General features: G+C 37.8%; 1 protein-coding gene across 1 annotated transcript in view; it reads right to left on the reverse strand.

The window, feature by feature from the left end:
• MYRFL (myelin regulatory factor like) overlaps positions 1–4,751 on the reverse strand; it is a 132,456-nt gene extending 127,705 nt beyond the window's left edge. Inside the window, exon 1 of the mRNA XM_039245608.1 lies at positions 4,706–4,751. Coding sequence (XP_039101539.1) covers positions 4,706–4,751 — 46 coding nt within the window. The remainder of the gene's footprint in view (positions 1–4,705) is intronic.
• Positions 4,752–15,724: the final 10,973 nt, after the last annotated feature.

The following is a 15,724-nucleotide window of genomic DNA, read 5'->3' on the forward strand; positions in this document are numbered from 1 at the left end:
ATTCTAGAAATTGAATGTCTACCAAATGTAGATACCATACGGGCACTTTTCGAAGCTCCATCTCTCTTCTCAACAATTCGCTCTACCTTCCTTGGAAGCCTTTCTAGATCCATCCCATCTGGGCTGGGCACTTGGGTCACTGCTCCAGAGCCTTCCAGTGTTTTCCCCATTGTCCTGAACACATGCCACATGCACGGTATCCCCGTACAGCTTGGGGACAGTAGATGTCTCCCTACAACACTCTTCTAATAACAGCTACCTAGGAATCTAACCTGGAGCAGAGAGATGGGAGCAAAAACTATTTTGAAGCTTGTTGGCAGCTGCTTCCTGAATGGACTGTTTTTCCTCCTAGATCTCGGGAGCTGTGGGTTGGCTCCTGCCTGTCCACAGCTTCTGGTTGGTTCTAGAAGCTTCCTGCTCCCCTGGGCTTCAGTGAGTGTGCTGGCGTTTCAGTCCCTCAGTGTCTTTCTTGCGTCTTCTTGTTACCTGTTCCTACTATGTGGTTTCCCCACTTCACTCAGTCAGGGCAGGGCTCTCCTCCACTTTCAGGGTGAGCCAACAGGCATTTGAGAACCTACTTTGGGGCACTGCCAAGTGCATGAGCTAAATAGCTTCTCACATCAGAAAACCTCCTCTTTCAAAATTAAATACAATGAACAACTAAATATTCTTCTCAAATCAGTTTTTATAAAATGTTCTAAAAAGGCTGGGAATAAAAAGTGAGACCTCTGATATCAAGGCAGTCGCCAAAAATACAGATAAGGAAACAAATTAAGAATGTGAAGTCACAGCTTTCAAAAACAAAGGAAGTAAAGTGAAGACTGAGTTTTACTGTATTTCATTTTCTTATTCCTTTTACTCAGAGTTGTAAGAATTAAATGAAATAATGAACGTAAAGGGAACAGCATGGGGCTAGGCACATGGAAAATTCTTAATACATGTTAGCCATCTGTTCAAACTAAAGGTGAAACTGATAAAGTTTCCAAGTTAACTGACTTAAAATAGTTAACCATCTATTTTTAAAGATAAAATCACGACTTTCTTAAAAAATTTTTTTTTAATCTTTATTTATTTTTGAGAGACAGACAGAGAGAGACAGAGCGTGAGTCAGGGAGGGGCAGAGAGGAGACATAGATCCAAAGCTGGCTCCAAGCTCCAAACTGTCAGCACAGAGCTTCATGTGGGGTCAAACTCAAGAGCTGTGAGATCATGATTTGAGCCAAAGTCAGATGCTTAACCAACTGAGCCACCCAGGTGCCCCCAAATCATAACTTTCATAGAAATGTAAGATGAATGCATATCAAAGATTTTATTTAACTACCTAATTAATGAAGGGATCAGGAAGATGTCCCAACAGGCTCAAGGGGAATTCAAACAGCAGATCTACATCTATATCTACAGCATCTGTATCTATCTAGCTACACCAGGGAATGAATTTACAAAAAAAGCAAAACTGGTCCTTACTGGAACTGTTTGCTGATCCCACTAAAACTAAATTCATATGCATATCTATAGACAAAAACCACTCGCACTGATGTCAGTGATCTACAATGTATAGAGTTTTAAAATATCTCTAAGACAATGATAGGTATAAATCCCACAGACTCTGACAGCCCAGAAGATGCGATCTTTTCTATGGAAGATGTCCATCATCTTTGTCATCAGAAGAGTTTTGCTGAATTAAAACTCATTCTCCTCTATTTAAGAAAACTGCATTATAACATAATACATTTCAATTATGAAGCACTTAGATAATAAAGCGTAAAGAAGAAAATAAAAATCACATATTCTTATCACTAAGAGATAACAACTATTAATACCTGAAGTGTATCCATCCAGTTGTTTCTATGTATATGTGTAAGCATGTATGTACATATATTTACTGTTTTCAAATCAGTTTTAATAATAAATTTTGTTCTAGGAAGCTATATACATATAAATATTCAATTGTATATACCAGTTTACAGTCCACTTTTCCTTTTTATATAATAGACATTTTTCGTTATCATCATCATTTTCAATAGCTACAAAATATTTCATTACATGGAAAAACCATAATTCATTTAATTAATCCATCACCATTAGAAATTTAGATTGTAGCCAAGTTTTAGTTATTTTAACAAAAACGATATGCTTCCCTTCTGACAGCCTTTCCCTTGCAGTGGTACCAGCTTTGCTGAAAAAGCCAAACATTTCACATGGTGTCAGTTTCCAGAGGATGTTGGGAGCCCCAGAACACCTGATCTGCCTCTGCTTTAGTTATTATACCTACCTGTGACCAGGGAATTAGAAATAGAATTAGAATACCAGCTATCTGAAACCACCCTTTTGTTCTTATCATTTTCCTGAGACACATCGTAAAGATTTAGGCATATCTGAAATTTAAAATAAAAACTAAGATCATCCTGAGCTTTGACCCTCAAGGCCATTTAATTGAAAATGATATTGTCAATACAGATATTTTTTCATACAAATGTGTTCATAAGCAAAAACCCAGTTAGCGTTGAGTTTCTTAGAACAAAGAGTCTGAGCAAACAGAAAAATAGCTTTCAGCCAGGAAACAAATTGTCAAAACTTTTTGTGATTTTTCAGACTTTGATTTTTTTTTTCTTAAGAAACAGAGAGAGACAGACCATGAGCAGGGGAGGGGCAGAGAGAAGGGGAGACACAGACTCTGAAGCAGGCTCCAGGCTCTGAGCTGTCAGCACAGAGCCCGACATGGGGTTCGAACCCAACAAACTATAAGATCATGACCTGAGCCGAAGTTGGACACTTAACCAACTGAGCCACCCAGGTGCCCCTTGATTTTTTTTTTTTTTGTACACAAGATGACATTTAGTTACAACAGACCCAACAGGAGAACAATGAGCTACAACTGGCCCTCCTCACTAGAATACCATTGTTGTCCTCATTCAAAGGAGTACTTGAGAAAGGAAATCATTAAAATCTAAGGGAAAGACTTCAAAGCCTTACAAGCTACCACTTAAGAGAGGTGGTTGTTGGACCAGGCACACAGCAGGTACTCAATATTTGCTGAATAATGGAGGTATAAACATTTGGCAATGAGCTGTGTGGTTTTCAGGAGGAAGAGAATCAGTTAAGCTGGTGTCTCCATTTTTTATTTCTAAAAATTAAGAGAAATGACTCCTCTCTCATGAAAAAAAAAAGACTTCAAATGGAAGAACAGAGTCTGGTTTAAGCTAAGAAAAATACTATTAAAATAATAATCAGATATTGTAGCAAGTTACAGAGAAGACTTGTGGAAATTATATCCCTGGAGAGAAAGAGAGTGTAGGAATCCCCCAAGTATAGCAGAATTTCCAAAGAACACAAGGTAGACCACATTCACTTTTCAGGTCTTTTCCAGTTACAGCAGGAAATCAAGTAGACTTTATGCTTTTATAAAATGAATTAGTGGTTTCTCTAAAATAAAGCATATATATGAAGCTATAGCTTGGGGTTTGCTACCCACTGCTAGGATGAAAGTTACACAGAATATAAAATCAGGCAATAACAATCAGGCAATGCAACATTAGTGTGCCTACTGTGTGCCAAGCCTTACCCAAGTAGACATACTGATTTGGCTACTGTCAGAGACAGAATATCCAATGGGACAGATCATGACTGAGATGATGTGATAATTCTCTTGGACTTAGCTTTCTTCTTGTCACTTCTAGCAAAATCCAAGCCACAGAAACAACTATATTGTATTTGATTCCTTCCAATGGTGACCTAGAATCTCACTACTTCTTGGGTATGACCATTCCGTATTTCGTACTGTTTGGTGGTGGGTCAATTCCATTTGATCTTTTTGCATCTAGAATTTGTCAGGCACTTTACTAATCACCAGAAATGACAAAAGCACTTCTCTATATGCAGGTAACTGCCCTCTGGATCTTGTGAATAAACAGGTCTACCCTCAATTCTTCTCATACTTCCTCCTGAGAAATACTTTTAAAACATGTAAAAGCTATGATCACATTTCCATTCACATGGAAGTCTGAGCATCGCTGAAAAAGAAGCAAAGACTGAAGTCTACGATGGCAAGTTCTTGCTGACATTTTTAACAGACCCGCCATTAGAATAGCAACCCAATTAAATATGCCAGTTTAGAGTTTTAGAAGAAAAAAAATCTGTGTAACCACATCCTATAATATGCCTCTTCCTTGAGAAAGAAGTAATCATTTCTGTAGTATGCCTCTCCCTTCAAAAACCAATCATTATTCAGTTGCACATTTTTAAAGTGTCGTGAAAAACAAAGATGAGAAGGGGGTGTTCCTTTACTGTTTTATACTTAATTATACTAAGAGGAAAACTGCCTTAAATGAAATCTTACACCTTTCTTGTGCTATATTCAATAACTTTAGAGATGAGACAAATCTGTAATTTTTGAAAAGTAGGGGATTAGAAGAAATATAATCTAGCACAGGACAGAGACAAACGCTAGCAACATAGATATGCAGACCCTGTGAATTTTTTTAACAGCCAAGCTAGAAGATGGAAATGCTGTATTCTTTTACTACCTATACAATTGATTTTTGCTAGGAACGGAGCAAATAAACTTCCACTTCCGATTTCAGGACAGTCAGTATGATAGCATATCTTCAAGTCCAAGTTTAAGTGAATTCCAAAAGAGTGAAACCGTGACTGTGAGCAGAGCCATTTCTCAGAAGCAGGAACTGCATGTTGGAAACTGACTGCTTACCTTCGAAGAACTGCTGCAGAGCCTCGTTCTCCCCTACCACATCCATGGTGCTGCGGTCCTGGTAATGCTTCCCCCCAGACCAAGCGTTCTCAGACCTCAGGAACCAAGGGCTCGTCCTCTCCACTTGATGCCTATGAATGCTCTTGAAAAATCTTCATTTTCTTTTTATTGGAGTGAAGCATATCTTCTGCCAACAAACTGCGTCCAGAAAGATGATTAAATTTCAAAATGATTATAAGACCAGGCTATATAGGTGACCATGCAGGAAAAAAAAAACCCTCAAGAATAGGGAAGTGGTAACAAATCTATCTTACTGTAGGGAACTGTTTCTACTCTGCCTCTCGTCTTTGTTTTAAGGACCTTTGTCCTTAGTGACACATGTAATTACATAAATGGGCAATAAATACATAGTCTTATCTCTTATTTGTCCTTACACCAATATATTTATATCTTCCCCCTCTATCAACTAGATCAATTTAGCCATGCCAGGAAGATATAGCTTGTGTGTGTGTGTGTGTGTGTGTGTGTGTGTGTGTGCGCGCGCGTGCGCGCCCCTAGAGAAGGGGGACAATTCAATAATCACTTTTATAGATACCTAGAAGAGCAGATAATTTAGACAGCCTTGTGATAATGAAGAGTTGGGATTTGTTAAGTATTTCTAAATTCAATCACAATGAAAACATTCCTTGATACATTCTTAGTCTATCTCCTCCAGATTTTATTTTCTTTGAAAGTATAAACTAAAAAGTAGAAGTACCTCTAATGAGCAACAAAAATTGCATTTGATTCCGTAATTCTTACAGTTGGGTAGAGGCTTCACTCTTAGCTGGTTTCATCCCTAAATATAAAACCACATGCAAATAAATGTTTTGCTTTCACTGCTTAACTATTAATTTACTTAATAATAGCCTACGAATATAATTAGGATATTCAATCGGCTCTTTAACCCTTCATTTCCTTTTCCCCCAATTTTTATTTTGAAAGTCTTTATCCTATAGAAAAGCTGGAAGAACAGTACCATGAAATACCCACCTACTCTTCACCCAGATTTATTATTAATATTTCCCATTTTTGCTTTTTCTTGCTTGCTATATATATTTTTGGCTGAGTCATTTGAAAATATTGCTGACATCTTGACATTTCACCCAGAAATAATTCTGTGTATGTATCCTAACAAATGAGGACATTCTCCAACATAATCACAGTATTATTCCACACAGGAAATAGAACAGAAATTTAATATCTCATTAGTATTAATAACTTTGTCCCCAAAATACCTTTTATGGCCTTTGTTTTCTGATCAAGGATCTAATGAATGTTCATGCATTGCCTTTGGTCATGTTTATTTATTTATTTTTAAAGATTATTTATTTTGAAAGAGAGAACGAGCATGAGCAGATACGAGGTAGAGAGAGATGGAGAGAGAACCCCAGGCAGGGTCCACACTGTCAGTGCACAGCTCGATGTGGGGCACAATCCCATGAACTGTGAGATCATGACCTGAACTGAGATCAAGAGTGGGATGCTTAACTGACTGAGCCATCCAAATACCCCTGGTTATGCCTTTTTAAAGATATGGAACAATCTCCTTGTCAGTTTGGTTAGTTGTTTGGCTTTTTATGATTTTGACACTTTTTTAACAATCCAGACCCATTGTCTTATAGAATGTCCCAATCCTGGATTTGTCTGTTTCACTATTGTTAGATTCAGTACAGGTGATGTGGTATGCTTCCTAATAAGCATTTTAAACGATTCCTTGAAAACAAGAAAGCTAATTCTATACTGGAGAAAAAAAAAAAAAAGAGGCTTAGAATCCTACTTCGAAACTCACACTGGGTCCCAGACCTTTAAGGACAAGTCATCAAGTTGCTTAAAGAAATTCATTTTCTAGTTTTTTCAATTTAATTTGTGCTAAACTAGTTCTCTGCTGGGTTCATGAAGTAAAAAGATGAGTAAATAATGGTCCCTGATGTCCACAGGCTTAAATCTAGGGCATGAGAAAAACACAACTATAACTCAAGGCAGACTCTAATAAAGTCTGGGGAAAACATCTCAAGAGAACAGAGGAAGTAAAGAGTTACTTAATCTAGGGGCTGTCACTAAGAGCTGAAATTTGAAGAGACTTAAACAATGGGTATGTGTGTGCAGGAACTGCTGTTTTGGTGTGTGCTTTGTGAAGAGAAAAGGTGGGAAACAGGCTCAAGAAGGATTTCGGTAGATATTGAATACTGGGCTCCATCTGATTCCATGTAACTATCTGTTGATGATTTCTATTTAGGTAGTGGTCATGCACAATATAATTAAATCTAACTTGAAAGAAGGTTGTGTTGAAATGTGTTGGTTAGGGTAGTAACTGAAGTTAGACCAATAATAAAGCCTGAAGATGGTACTGAACCAAGAGCTGGCTACTGATTGGATGTGAGGAGCAAGGAAGAGGTCAAATGATATTTTTAAGTATATGCCTTTAGGTGCAATATGAATTAAGATGCCTAAAATGTGTAGCATAGGTCTAATTCTAGACTCCAAGAGAAGTTCCCAGCCACATTTTCTGGAGGCTGTTGGAAGTAAGTCATCACACTGTATCTACTGCCAAATGATTCAGGACCCTACCCAACAGTTCACCAAGACAACTCACATTCTCAACAGTAATGAGAGATAGGAATCACAACAGAGAAAGAAATCAGATCCCAGTTAACGGGCTGAGAAGCAAAGGTCAGAATAGGGTCCCAAGCTCAAATACCTACAGGGCTGGGCAGATAAGCGAGTAAAATGGGTCAAAATAAGCAAAAACCAACCATGCAAGCATATTGATAACTGACAAGTGACCCTTTATTCTTGATGTCAGGAAGACAGAGGCGGTGGGGCATGGAGTAAACCAGAGGGTACAGGCCATGTAAAGGGTGGAGTTAGCCAACAGGTGAAACCACTCAACCTCCTCCAAGAATATGGGCTCAGTGTCGTCAAAATAGACAATTTTGAAACCAGAGCTCGAAGTGCACATTTTAATTTTAAATCTCATTTTTAAATGCAATTTTTAAATTGCAATTAATTTGTTTAAAAATAAAACAAACATAAAAGTAAACCAAAACATTGTCAAGGGCAAATAACATATATGTGAAAACATGATTCAGCCTGCAGGACTTCAGTTTGCAATTTCCGGGTTAGAGGCTAACCTATAACAACCAACATGGTTTGAGGCAAAGTAAAGAAAATGTAGAAGAAAGTTGTTGGAAGGGTTGGAAAACATACTTGTATTAATTAATCAGTCCAGAGCACACAGTCCAAGGCACAATCCAGCCAGTGGCCACTGGGACTTAAGGTCTTTCACTCTCAGAGAATAACAAATACCATCCATATTTCCTTGATTATGGTCTTTAGTCTTCACATCTCTAATATCTTCTAATTCTATTGGGCACCCCCATGTTGCATAAATTTGGTAGAGCTTCATTTCTTGGGAAGTAATCTAAGGTAGCTGTGGTTTAGGTTTGTTTTTGGTATTGAAGTTTCCTAGAGAACTCCAATAAATAAATGGGTAAGAGCTGAGCTGCTATGGTTAAATCTGGTGATGTGGCTCAAGTTGGGAATGTAATGATGGGAACCTTTTTCTCTCAAGTCTGTCCCTGAGATCTATAGCTCCAGAATTCTAGTATTTACAACACAGTCCTTCTTAATGTTAGATTATATGTGGATTTGTACTTCCTTGAGAGCTACTATTAGGGTTTCTATTCTCTTTATTTCAGCAGTTTTGCTCATTTGTGGTATTGTAATTTTTTTATTTTAATTTTAAAAAGCTTCTGGCTTGGACTGAGTGGTGGTACTGGACATGAACAGAAGTGGACACAACTAATCAAGGTATGTTTTGCAGTGCTGATGTGGCTTGCTGATAGACTGGATTGGAGGTGGTGGTGACAGAAACCAAGAGTAAGTTCCTAGACTTTAGCTTAAGCAACTGGGCCAAGCGTCAATGTTAGGTGAGATGTGGCCATTAGAAATTCAAGTGGAGGGGCTGATAGCAAATGGATACAATAGCCTAAAGCTAGGGAAGGGATGTCAGGGTTAGAAATAAAGAATATTTAAATAATGCTAAGGGGGCCCAGGCAAAACTCTGTAGTGATTCCAGTATTTAAAAGCTGACCTGGGGTGCCTGGGTGGCTCAGTCGGTTAAACATTGCTCTTGATTTTGGCCAAAGTCATGATCTCACGGGGGGTATAGCTCAGTGGTAGAGCATTTGACTGCAAAGTCATGATCTCACGGTCATGGGACCCAGCTTAGTGTTGGGCTCTGCACTGGTAGCACAGAATCTGCTTGGGATTCTCTCTGTCTCTCTCTGCCCCATCCCCCCGACCATTGGCATGTGCATGCTCTCTCAAAATAAATAAACTTAGAAAATAAAATAAAATAAAAGCTGAGCTAAGAAAGAGCCAGTTAGAATTGTGGCCAAAGCTGTCACAGGAAACTTCAAACCCTGAGCTTACTCAGACCTACATGGTCTGACCCCTGCCTACATCTCCAGCTTTCCCTTACCAATTTCCCTGCCACCAACTGTGCACTAGGTTTTGTTTTTGTTTTTGCCATTTTTCAAATATATCAAGTGCAGGTCTTCCTTAGGGGCCTTAAACCAGCTTTGAGTGCTCTCTCTTCACAAGCCTGGATCTGACCAGAACCCAGCTGAAAAATGTCACCTCCTGATTTGGTCTTTCCTGACCACCCAAATCTGAAGTAGTCATCCATTTCCTTTATAGCTCATTACCCCATTTTAAGTATATATAGAGCACTTGTGTCATCTTTTAACATTAGTCTCTTTGTCCACTTGCCACCAAACTGACAGCTAAGCTCTATGAGAATTGAGTCCACCAGTCTTGCTCACTGCTGTAACTCCCAACACCTGCAGTAGTACCTGGCACACACAACACTCAAGTGTGTGAATAATGGAGTGGAATTCTCTTTCTAGAAGTTCTACACAAAATTATAGAAACTACTGGGTCCTTATTTGCCTATATATCAGGGATAAGAAACTTAGTTATCTGCTGAGATGGTAATTGTTCTGCACTCCATGAAAAAAACGAAGAGCTGTTTTCTTTTTTTTTTTTTCTTTTTTAGCAAGAGACAGAGTATGAGTGGCAGAGAAACTAGGAAGGAGACACAGAATCTGATGCAGACTCCAGGCCCCAAGCTGTCAGCACAGAGACAGACGTGGGGCTCGAACTCACAAACCGCGAGATCATGACCTAAGCCAGATACTTAACCGACTGAGCCACTGACTGAGCCACCCAGGAGCCCCTTTCTTTTTTTTTTTTAAGTTTATTTATTTTGAGAGAGCACAAGCACGTGAGGGGCAGAGAGAAATGGAGAGAGAGAATCCCAAGCAGGCTCCACACTATCAGTGCAGAACCCAATGTGGGGCTCGAACTCACGAACCTTGAGATCATAACCCAAGCTGAGATCACCAAACACCCAACCAACTGAGCCACCCAGGTGCCCCGAAGAACTATTTTCTACCACAAAAGTTAGATACCAATATAAATTCATACTGCTTTGATCTCTCTTCATTTTAAACATTGTATCAAAACTACTGAGTGAAAAAAACAATGAAAACCTTTAAAAACAAAAGCTTTGAGTAAAAGCACATGTACTTTAGACTCTGGCTGCACAAAACAAAAACACACAGAAATCATAGTGGTGGTGCTAAGTAGGTAGATGGGTGGTTGCCAGTTAAGGGCTGAGATCCAATGTTCAGAAATCAAATCTCCGTTCTTCCGAGTAAAGGATGAGTCAAAGGTTGTGGATAGTCCTAGAGCTGGAAAGACGACAGAGGACACCTAATTTAGCCTTTACTGAGGAGGTCAGAGGGAGTGGTGACCTGCCTACCTGGTCAGTTTTGGGAGCCAGGCCTCAAGAATGCAAGTCTCCTGAGTGACATATAATCCACCTTCTCTCCATTAGGCCAGGCTCTGTCCTCAGCTCTTAACCTATTTATAGCAGCTTATCAAAAAGTGTTTTCTTTTTTAGAGTTGATAATCTAGGCAATTAAATTCTGTCTAGAAATATTCTCCTAAGCCGAAATTTAGTCAGCACACTATTCCATCTCCTTTGCCTCACCACTTCTGCTAGCTCCAGTCATCAGTTTTCTTTGCAGGCTTTTTCCCTCCCTGCCACAGTAACACAGGGCCCAGTGCCATACTTTTCCCTATTCCTTAAGTGCCTATCCAATCCTATGGTTAATTATCACCTAGCCTGACCTTATCATTGAATTTAGACTTGTGTATCAATAGACTTAATTCTCCACTTGGATGCTTAATGGGCATCTCAATGAGTCAAACACAGAGTTCTTGTCTCTATTTCACGCACACATAATTTCAACCTAGTCCAGATAGCTCCATCTCAATAAACTGCTGTTAACAGCTCATGGCAAAAGCCTAGGATTCAGACCTAATTTCTCTCCTTCCCTGTCCCAAATCCAATTCACCAACAGGTCCTGTTTTTTGTTTTTGAATGCAGAAGCATATAATTGGATTCATCGCTAACCCTTGATTCGTAACACACCACCAGTGGTCTGTGCAGGAGTCTCTTCATCCACATATTTACTCTTAATAACAAATGAACCCATCATCCAACCCAGGGATGAGAATGTTAACGATGATTTACTCTTATAGTCTCCTGGTTCTCTTCCTTTTCCTTCTCCATACCAGACGTAACCCTATCTTGAACTTTGGGTTTATCACTATTTTTTTTTAATGTTTTATTTATTTTTGAGAGAGATAGACAGTGTGAGCAGGGGAGGGTCAGAAAAAGGGAGACACAGAATCTGAAGACAGGCTCCAGGCTCTGAGCTGTCAGCAAAGAGCCCGAGGCGGGGCTTGAACCCATGAACCACGAGATCATGACCTGAGCCGAAGTCGGACACTTAACCGACTGAGCCACCCAGGCGACCCAAGGGTTTATCACTATTTGGGTTTTTATTTTTGTTCAATTTTAGTTTTTGAACGTTATGAAAAAAACATTAGGTCATGTAGTCTTCTGAACATTTTGTTTTTTCAATCTGTTACATTAAGTTGCTGTTCTGCGTGCAGCTGATGTTCATTCATCTTGCCTGGCATGTGATCGTCCACTATGTGAGCACACAACACTTAACCTTCTTGTTAGGTGGAGTTTCTTCTAAAACATTCTTATATTTGTATTCTGGGGCACCTTGTGCAAGTGTTTCTCTTGAGTATATGCCTACAAGTTGAGTGGTGGGCATTGGGGAATGTCCAACTTCTCGAACGAATGTTTTTCACAGTAGTTATATCAATTGACACTTCCACCAACAATATAGGAGTAATCTCACTGAAATTCTCTGTAACATTTGACTTTGTTGGACTTAATTTTTGCCAGTTGAATGAATTTAAACCTGTTACTGCGCTCTTGACTTGCCTTCCCTGAGTGTTGATAAATGAAAACCATTTAATAGGTTTACTGGCCCATATGCACTTCCAACTCTGTGGAGTACCTGTTTCAGTCATTTGCCCATTTTCCTGCTAGTGGTGTTTTTTTTCCTCTTGTTGGTTTGTATAATTTCTGTATTATATTCTTGATACTAACCTATTATTGGTTGAGTTTTGCAAATATCTTCTCACAGCTTGTAGTTTGGCTTTAACATACCTTTTGATGGACAGAAGTTCTAAATGAACAATTTATAATTACTTTTTATGGTTATATTTTATGGTTTCTTTTGCCTGCAGTTTAAGAAGTTCTTGGAAGCAGGATCAGGAAGGTATCCATCTGTGCTTTCAAAATATATTTCACCTGTAATTTTAATGAGATTTTCTACATCAGAAATTCTGAAGTTTGGGGACATTTAAACAAAAGTTGGGGAACATTTTTTTGTGTATGGTGTGAGGAAAAGACTCAATTTTATATGCGCTTTTTTTTCTGTCAGCTCCATTCAATTATTAGTCCTATCATTGACCTACAATACCATCTCTGTCAATATGAAATTTACAAATGTGTTTGGGTCTTTGGGGCTTTCTATTCATTGGCCATTTTCTCTATTTTTGCACTGTCATACTTTCTTAAATACTTCTGCCTTTAAAAAAAGGTCCTTTTGGTAGGATGAACTCTCCTTCCTTTCTTGTTCTTCAGAAGTACCTTGGTCAGTCTTCATCCTTAACTCCGCCACATAAATTTTGATTAGCTTGTCAATTCCAGTAGAAATGTTGTGAGTTTACCTTGGAGATGCACTAATAAATCTATACATTCATTTGGAAAGACTTTCATTTTTGTAATACTGTCCTAATGAACACAGGACACTCTAGTCTTCTTTAATGTCTTTTAGAACTTTCTGTATATAGATGTGGCACATTTTTGGTTAGATTTATTACTAGGTACATCACAATTGTTTTTGCAATTATTTGGTGTCTTTAAGTTTGAGAGAGAGTGAGTGAGCACACGTGAGTGGGAGAAAGGCAGAGGGAGAGAGAGAGAATCCCAAGTAGGCTCTGCATTGCTCAATGTGGAGCCTGACACAGGGCTCAAACTCACAAACAGTGAGATCATGACCGGAGTTGAAACCAAGAATCGATGCTTAACTGACTGAGCCACCCAGCCACCCTTACTCAGTGTTTTAAAAAAATCATATTTTCTAACTGTGGCTGTATACAATTAGACATTGATTCTATATTTAGCCACTTTACTAAACTCTCCAAAAACTGTTGTTTTTCCACCAACTAGAAATAATTGACCATCACATCATAATGACAGTTTTATTCTCTTCCCAATCACTGTATCTTTATTTTTCTCATTTTCTTGCACTAACAGTTACAGTACACTTTTGTATAAAAGTGAAGAGAATAATCATTTTTGTCCCATTGCTGATTTTAAAGAATATGCTTCCAATGTTTCCCACCTTAGGATGGTGTTTACTGTAAGATTTTTAAACATATCTTTCATCAAGCTGAAAAGACTACTAAATTTTTTTTTGCATCTATTGATCAGTTTTTCACTTTTATTCTGTAAATGTGAATCCATTTATAAATTTTCTAATATGCCATTTTTGCATCCTGGGATAGATGCCACTTAGTGTGTTACATCACTTGCTTTTGCTTGTCTCTTCATGACAAAATGGACCTATAATTTTCCTTTCTTATATCGACTGTCCCAATCTGGTTTTACTATCAAGATTATATTGATTTTTGATGTGTGAGATAGGTACTAATTCTATTTCTCAGAATAATATATATGATTAGAATAACTCATTCTTTATAAAGTTTGTTAAAATCATCTAGGCCTAGAGTTTTGTGATTTTGAACTACTTCCTTTCCTTGAATAGTAATAGTACTGTTCAGGCTTCTGATTTCTTTTTAATCAAAACATAACATTTTCTAGAATTTTGCCTTTTGCCTAAATTTTCAAACGTATCGGCATGTTGTTCACAATATCCACTGGTTTAGAATTTGCAGTACCTATAGTGACATAACCTTTTCTTTTATTCCTGAGTGGCTTATTTGTGCATTTTCTTTTTCTCCATAATAAACTTACCAGAAATTTTTGTCCATTTTGTTCATCTTTTCAGTCAACATGTAGCTTTGTTGATCTTATTTATATTTTCTATTTCTGTTCTTATTTCTTCCTTTGGCTTTATCTTGTCCTTCTGTAACTTCTTCAATTGAACAGTAGCTCATTTAAAACTTTATACATAAAGATTTAAAGCTACAAAATTTTCCTTAAAGCACTTTCTCTGCATTTTTTTTTCTAACTGAAGTATATGTGATGTATGTTTTAGGTGTACAAGACAGCAATTTCACAATTTCATAATATTACGCAATAATCTCCACATGAAATGTGGTTACTACCAGCCACCAAAGTTACTACAATATCATTGACTATATTCTCTATGCTACTCTTCATCCCTGTTATTTATCTAAATCCCGTTCACATTTTGCTGGAAGCCCATTCCCCTCCTCTCTAGCAACCACCAGTTCATTCTCCGTGTTTGAGTCTGTTCCTTTTTATTCATTTGTTGTGGTTGTTTTTGATTCCATGTCTAAATGAAATCATAGGATACTGCTCTTTCTCAAGCTTATTTCACTTAGCATTACACTTTCCAGCTCCATCCATGCTGTCGCAAATGGCAAGATTTCATTACTTTTTATGGCTGGGTAATATACCATTGTGTATATATACCACCTCTTCTTTGTCTACTGGCATACAATTAGGCTGCTTTCATATCTTGGCTACTGTCAATAATGCTGCAATAAACAAAGGGATGCATGCATCTTTTTGGTGTTTTCATTTATTCTGAGTAAACACCTAGCAGTGGAATTACTAAACTGAATGATTTTCTATTTTTTCCTTTTTTGAGGTACTTCTCTATATTGTTTTTCATAGTGGCTGCACCAATTCACATTCCCAACAAGAGTGCATGAGGTTTCCCTTTCTCCATATCCTCGTCAATACTTATGATTTCTTGTCTTTTTGATACTAGTCATTCTGACGGGTGTAAAGTGCTGTCTCATTGTGGTTTTGACTTGCATTTCCCCAGCGATTAGTGATGTTAAGCACTTTGTAGGTCTCGTTATGTCTTCTTTGGAAAAATGTCTATTTAGGACCTGTGCCCATTTTTAATCAGATTATTAGTTTTTTAGTGCTGGATTGTAGGGATTTTTTATGTATTTCAAGTTTGGTATTATCAGTCACTCTAGTATTTTTAAATTTCTTAAATTATTTCTATTACTATTGATTTTCTTACTAAGTACTGGTGAACTCAATTTTTAGCATTATGTATCTCTATCCATAATGCTTTCATTTTAATGTCTGTTTTATTGGATAATACTATAACCACACTAGCTTTCTTTTGGTATTTTCCTGCTATCTTTTTTCCATGCTTTTATTTCAACCTTTCCATGTCCTTATGCTTTGTGTATAAATGTATTATTTCCCTATCACACTACTAATTTCTCTAGTTGGTCTTTTTTTCTTTTGTCTTTCCTATTTAATTGGTATGTTTCTCTCCCTTCTAACAAGATAGGAACTTTACCGTC

The sequence above is a fragment of the Hyaena hyaena genome, unplaced genomic scaffold (assembly GCF_003009895.1).
Source record: "Hyaena hyaena isolate Hyena2069 unplaced genomic scaffold, ASM300989v1 scaffold_262, whole genome shotgun sequence".
In the NCBI taxonomy this organism is placed as follows: Eukaryota; Metazoa; Chordata; class Mammalia; order Carnivora; family Hyaenidae; genus Hyaena; species Hyaena hyaena.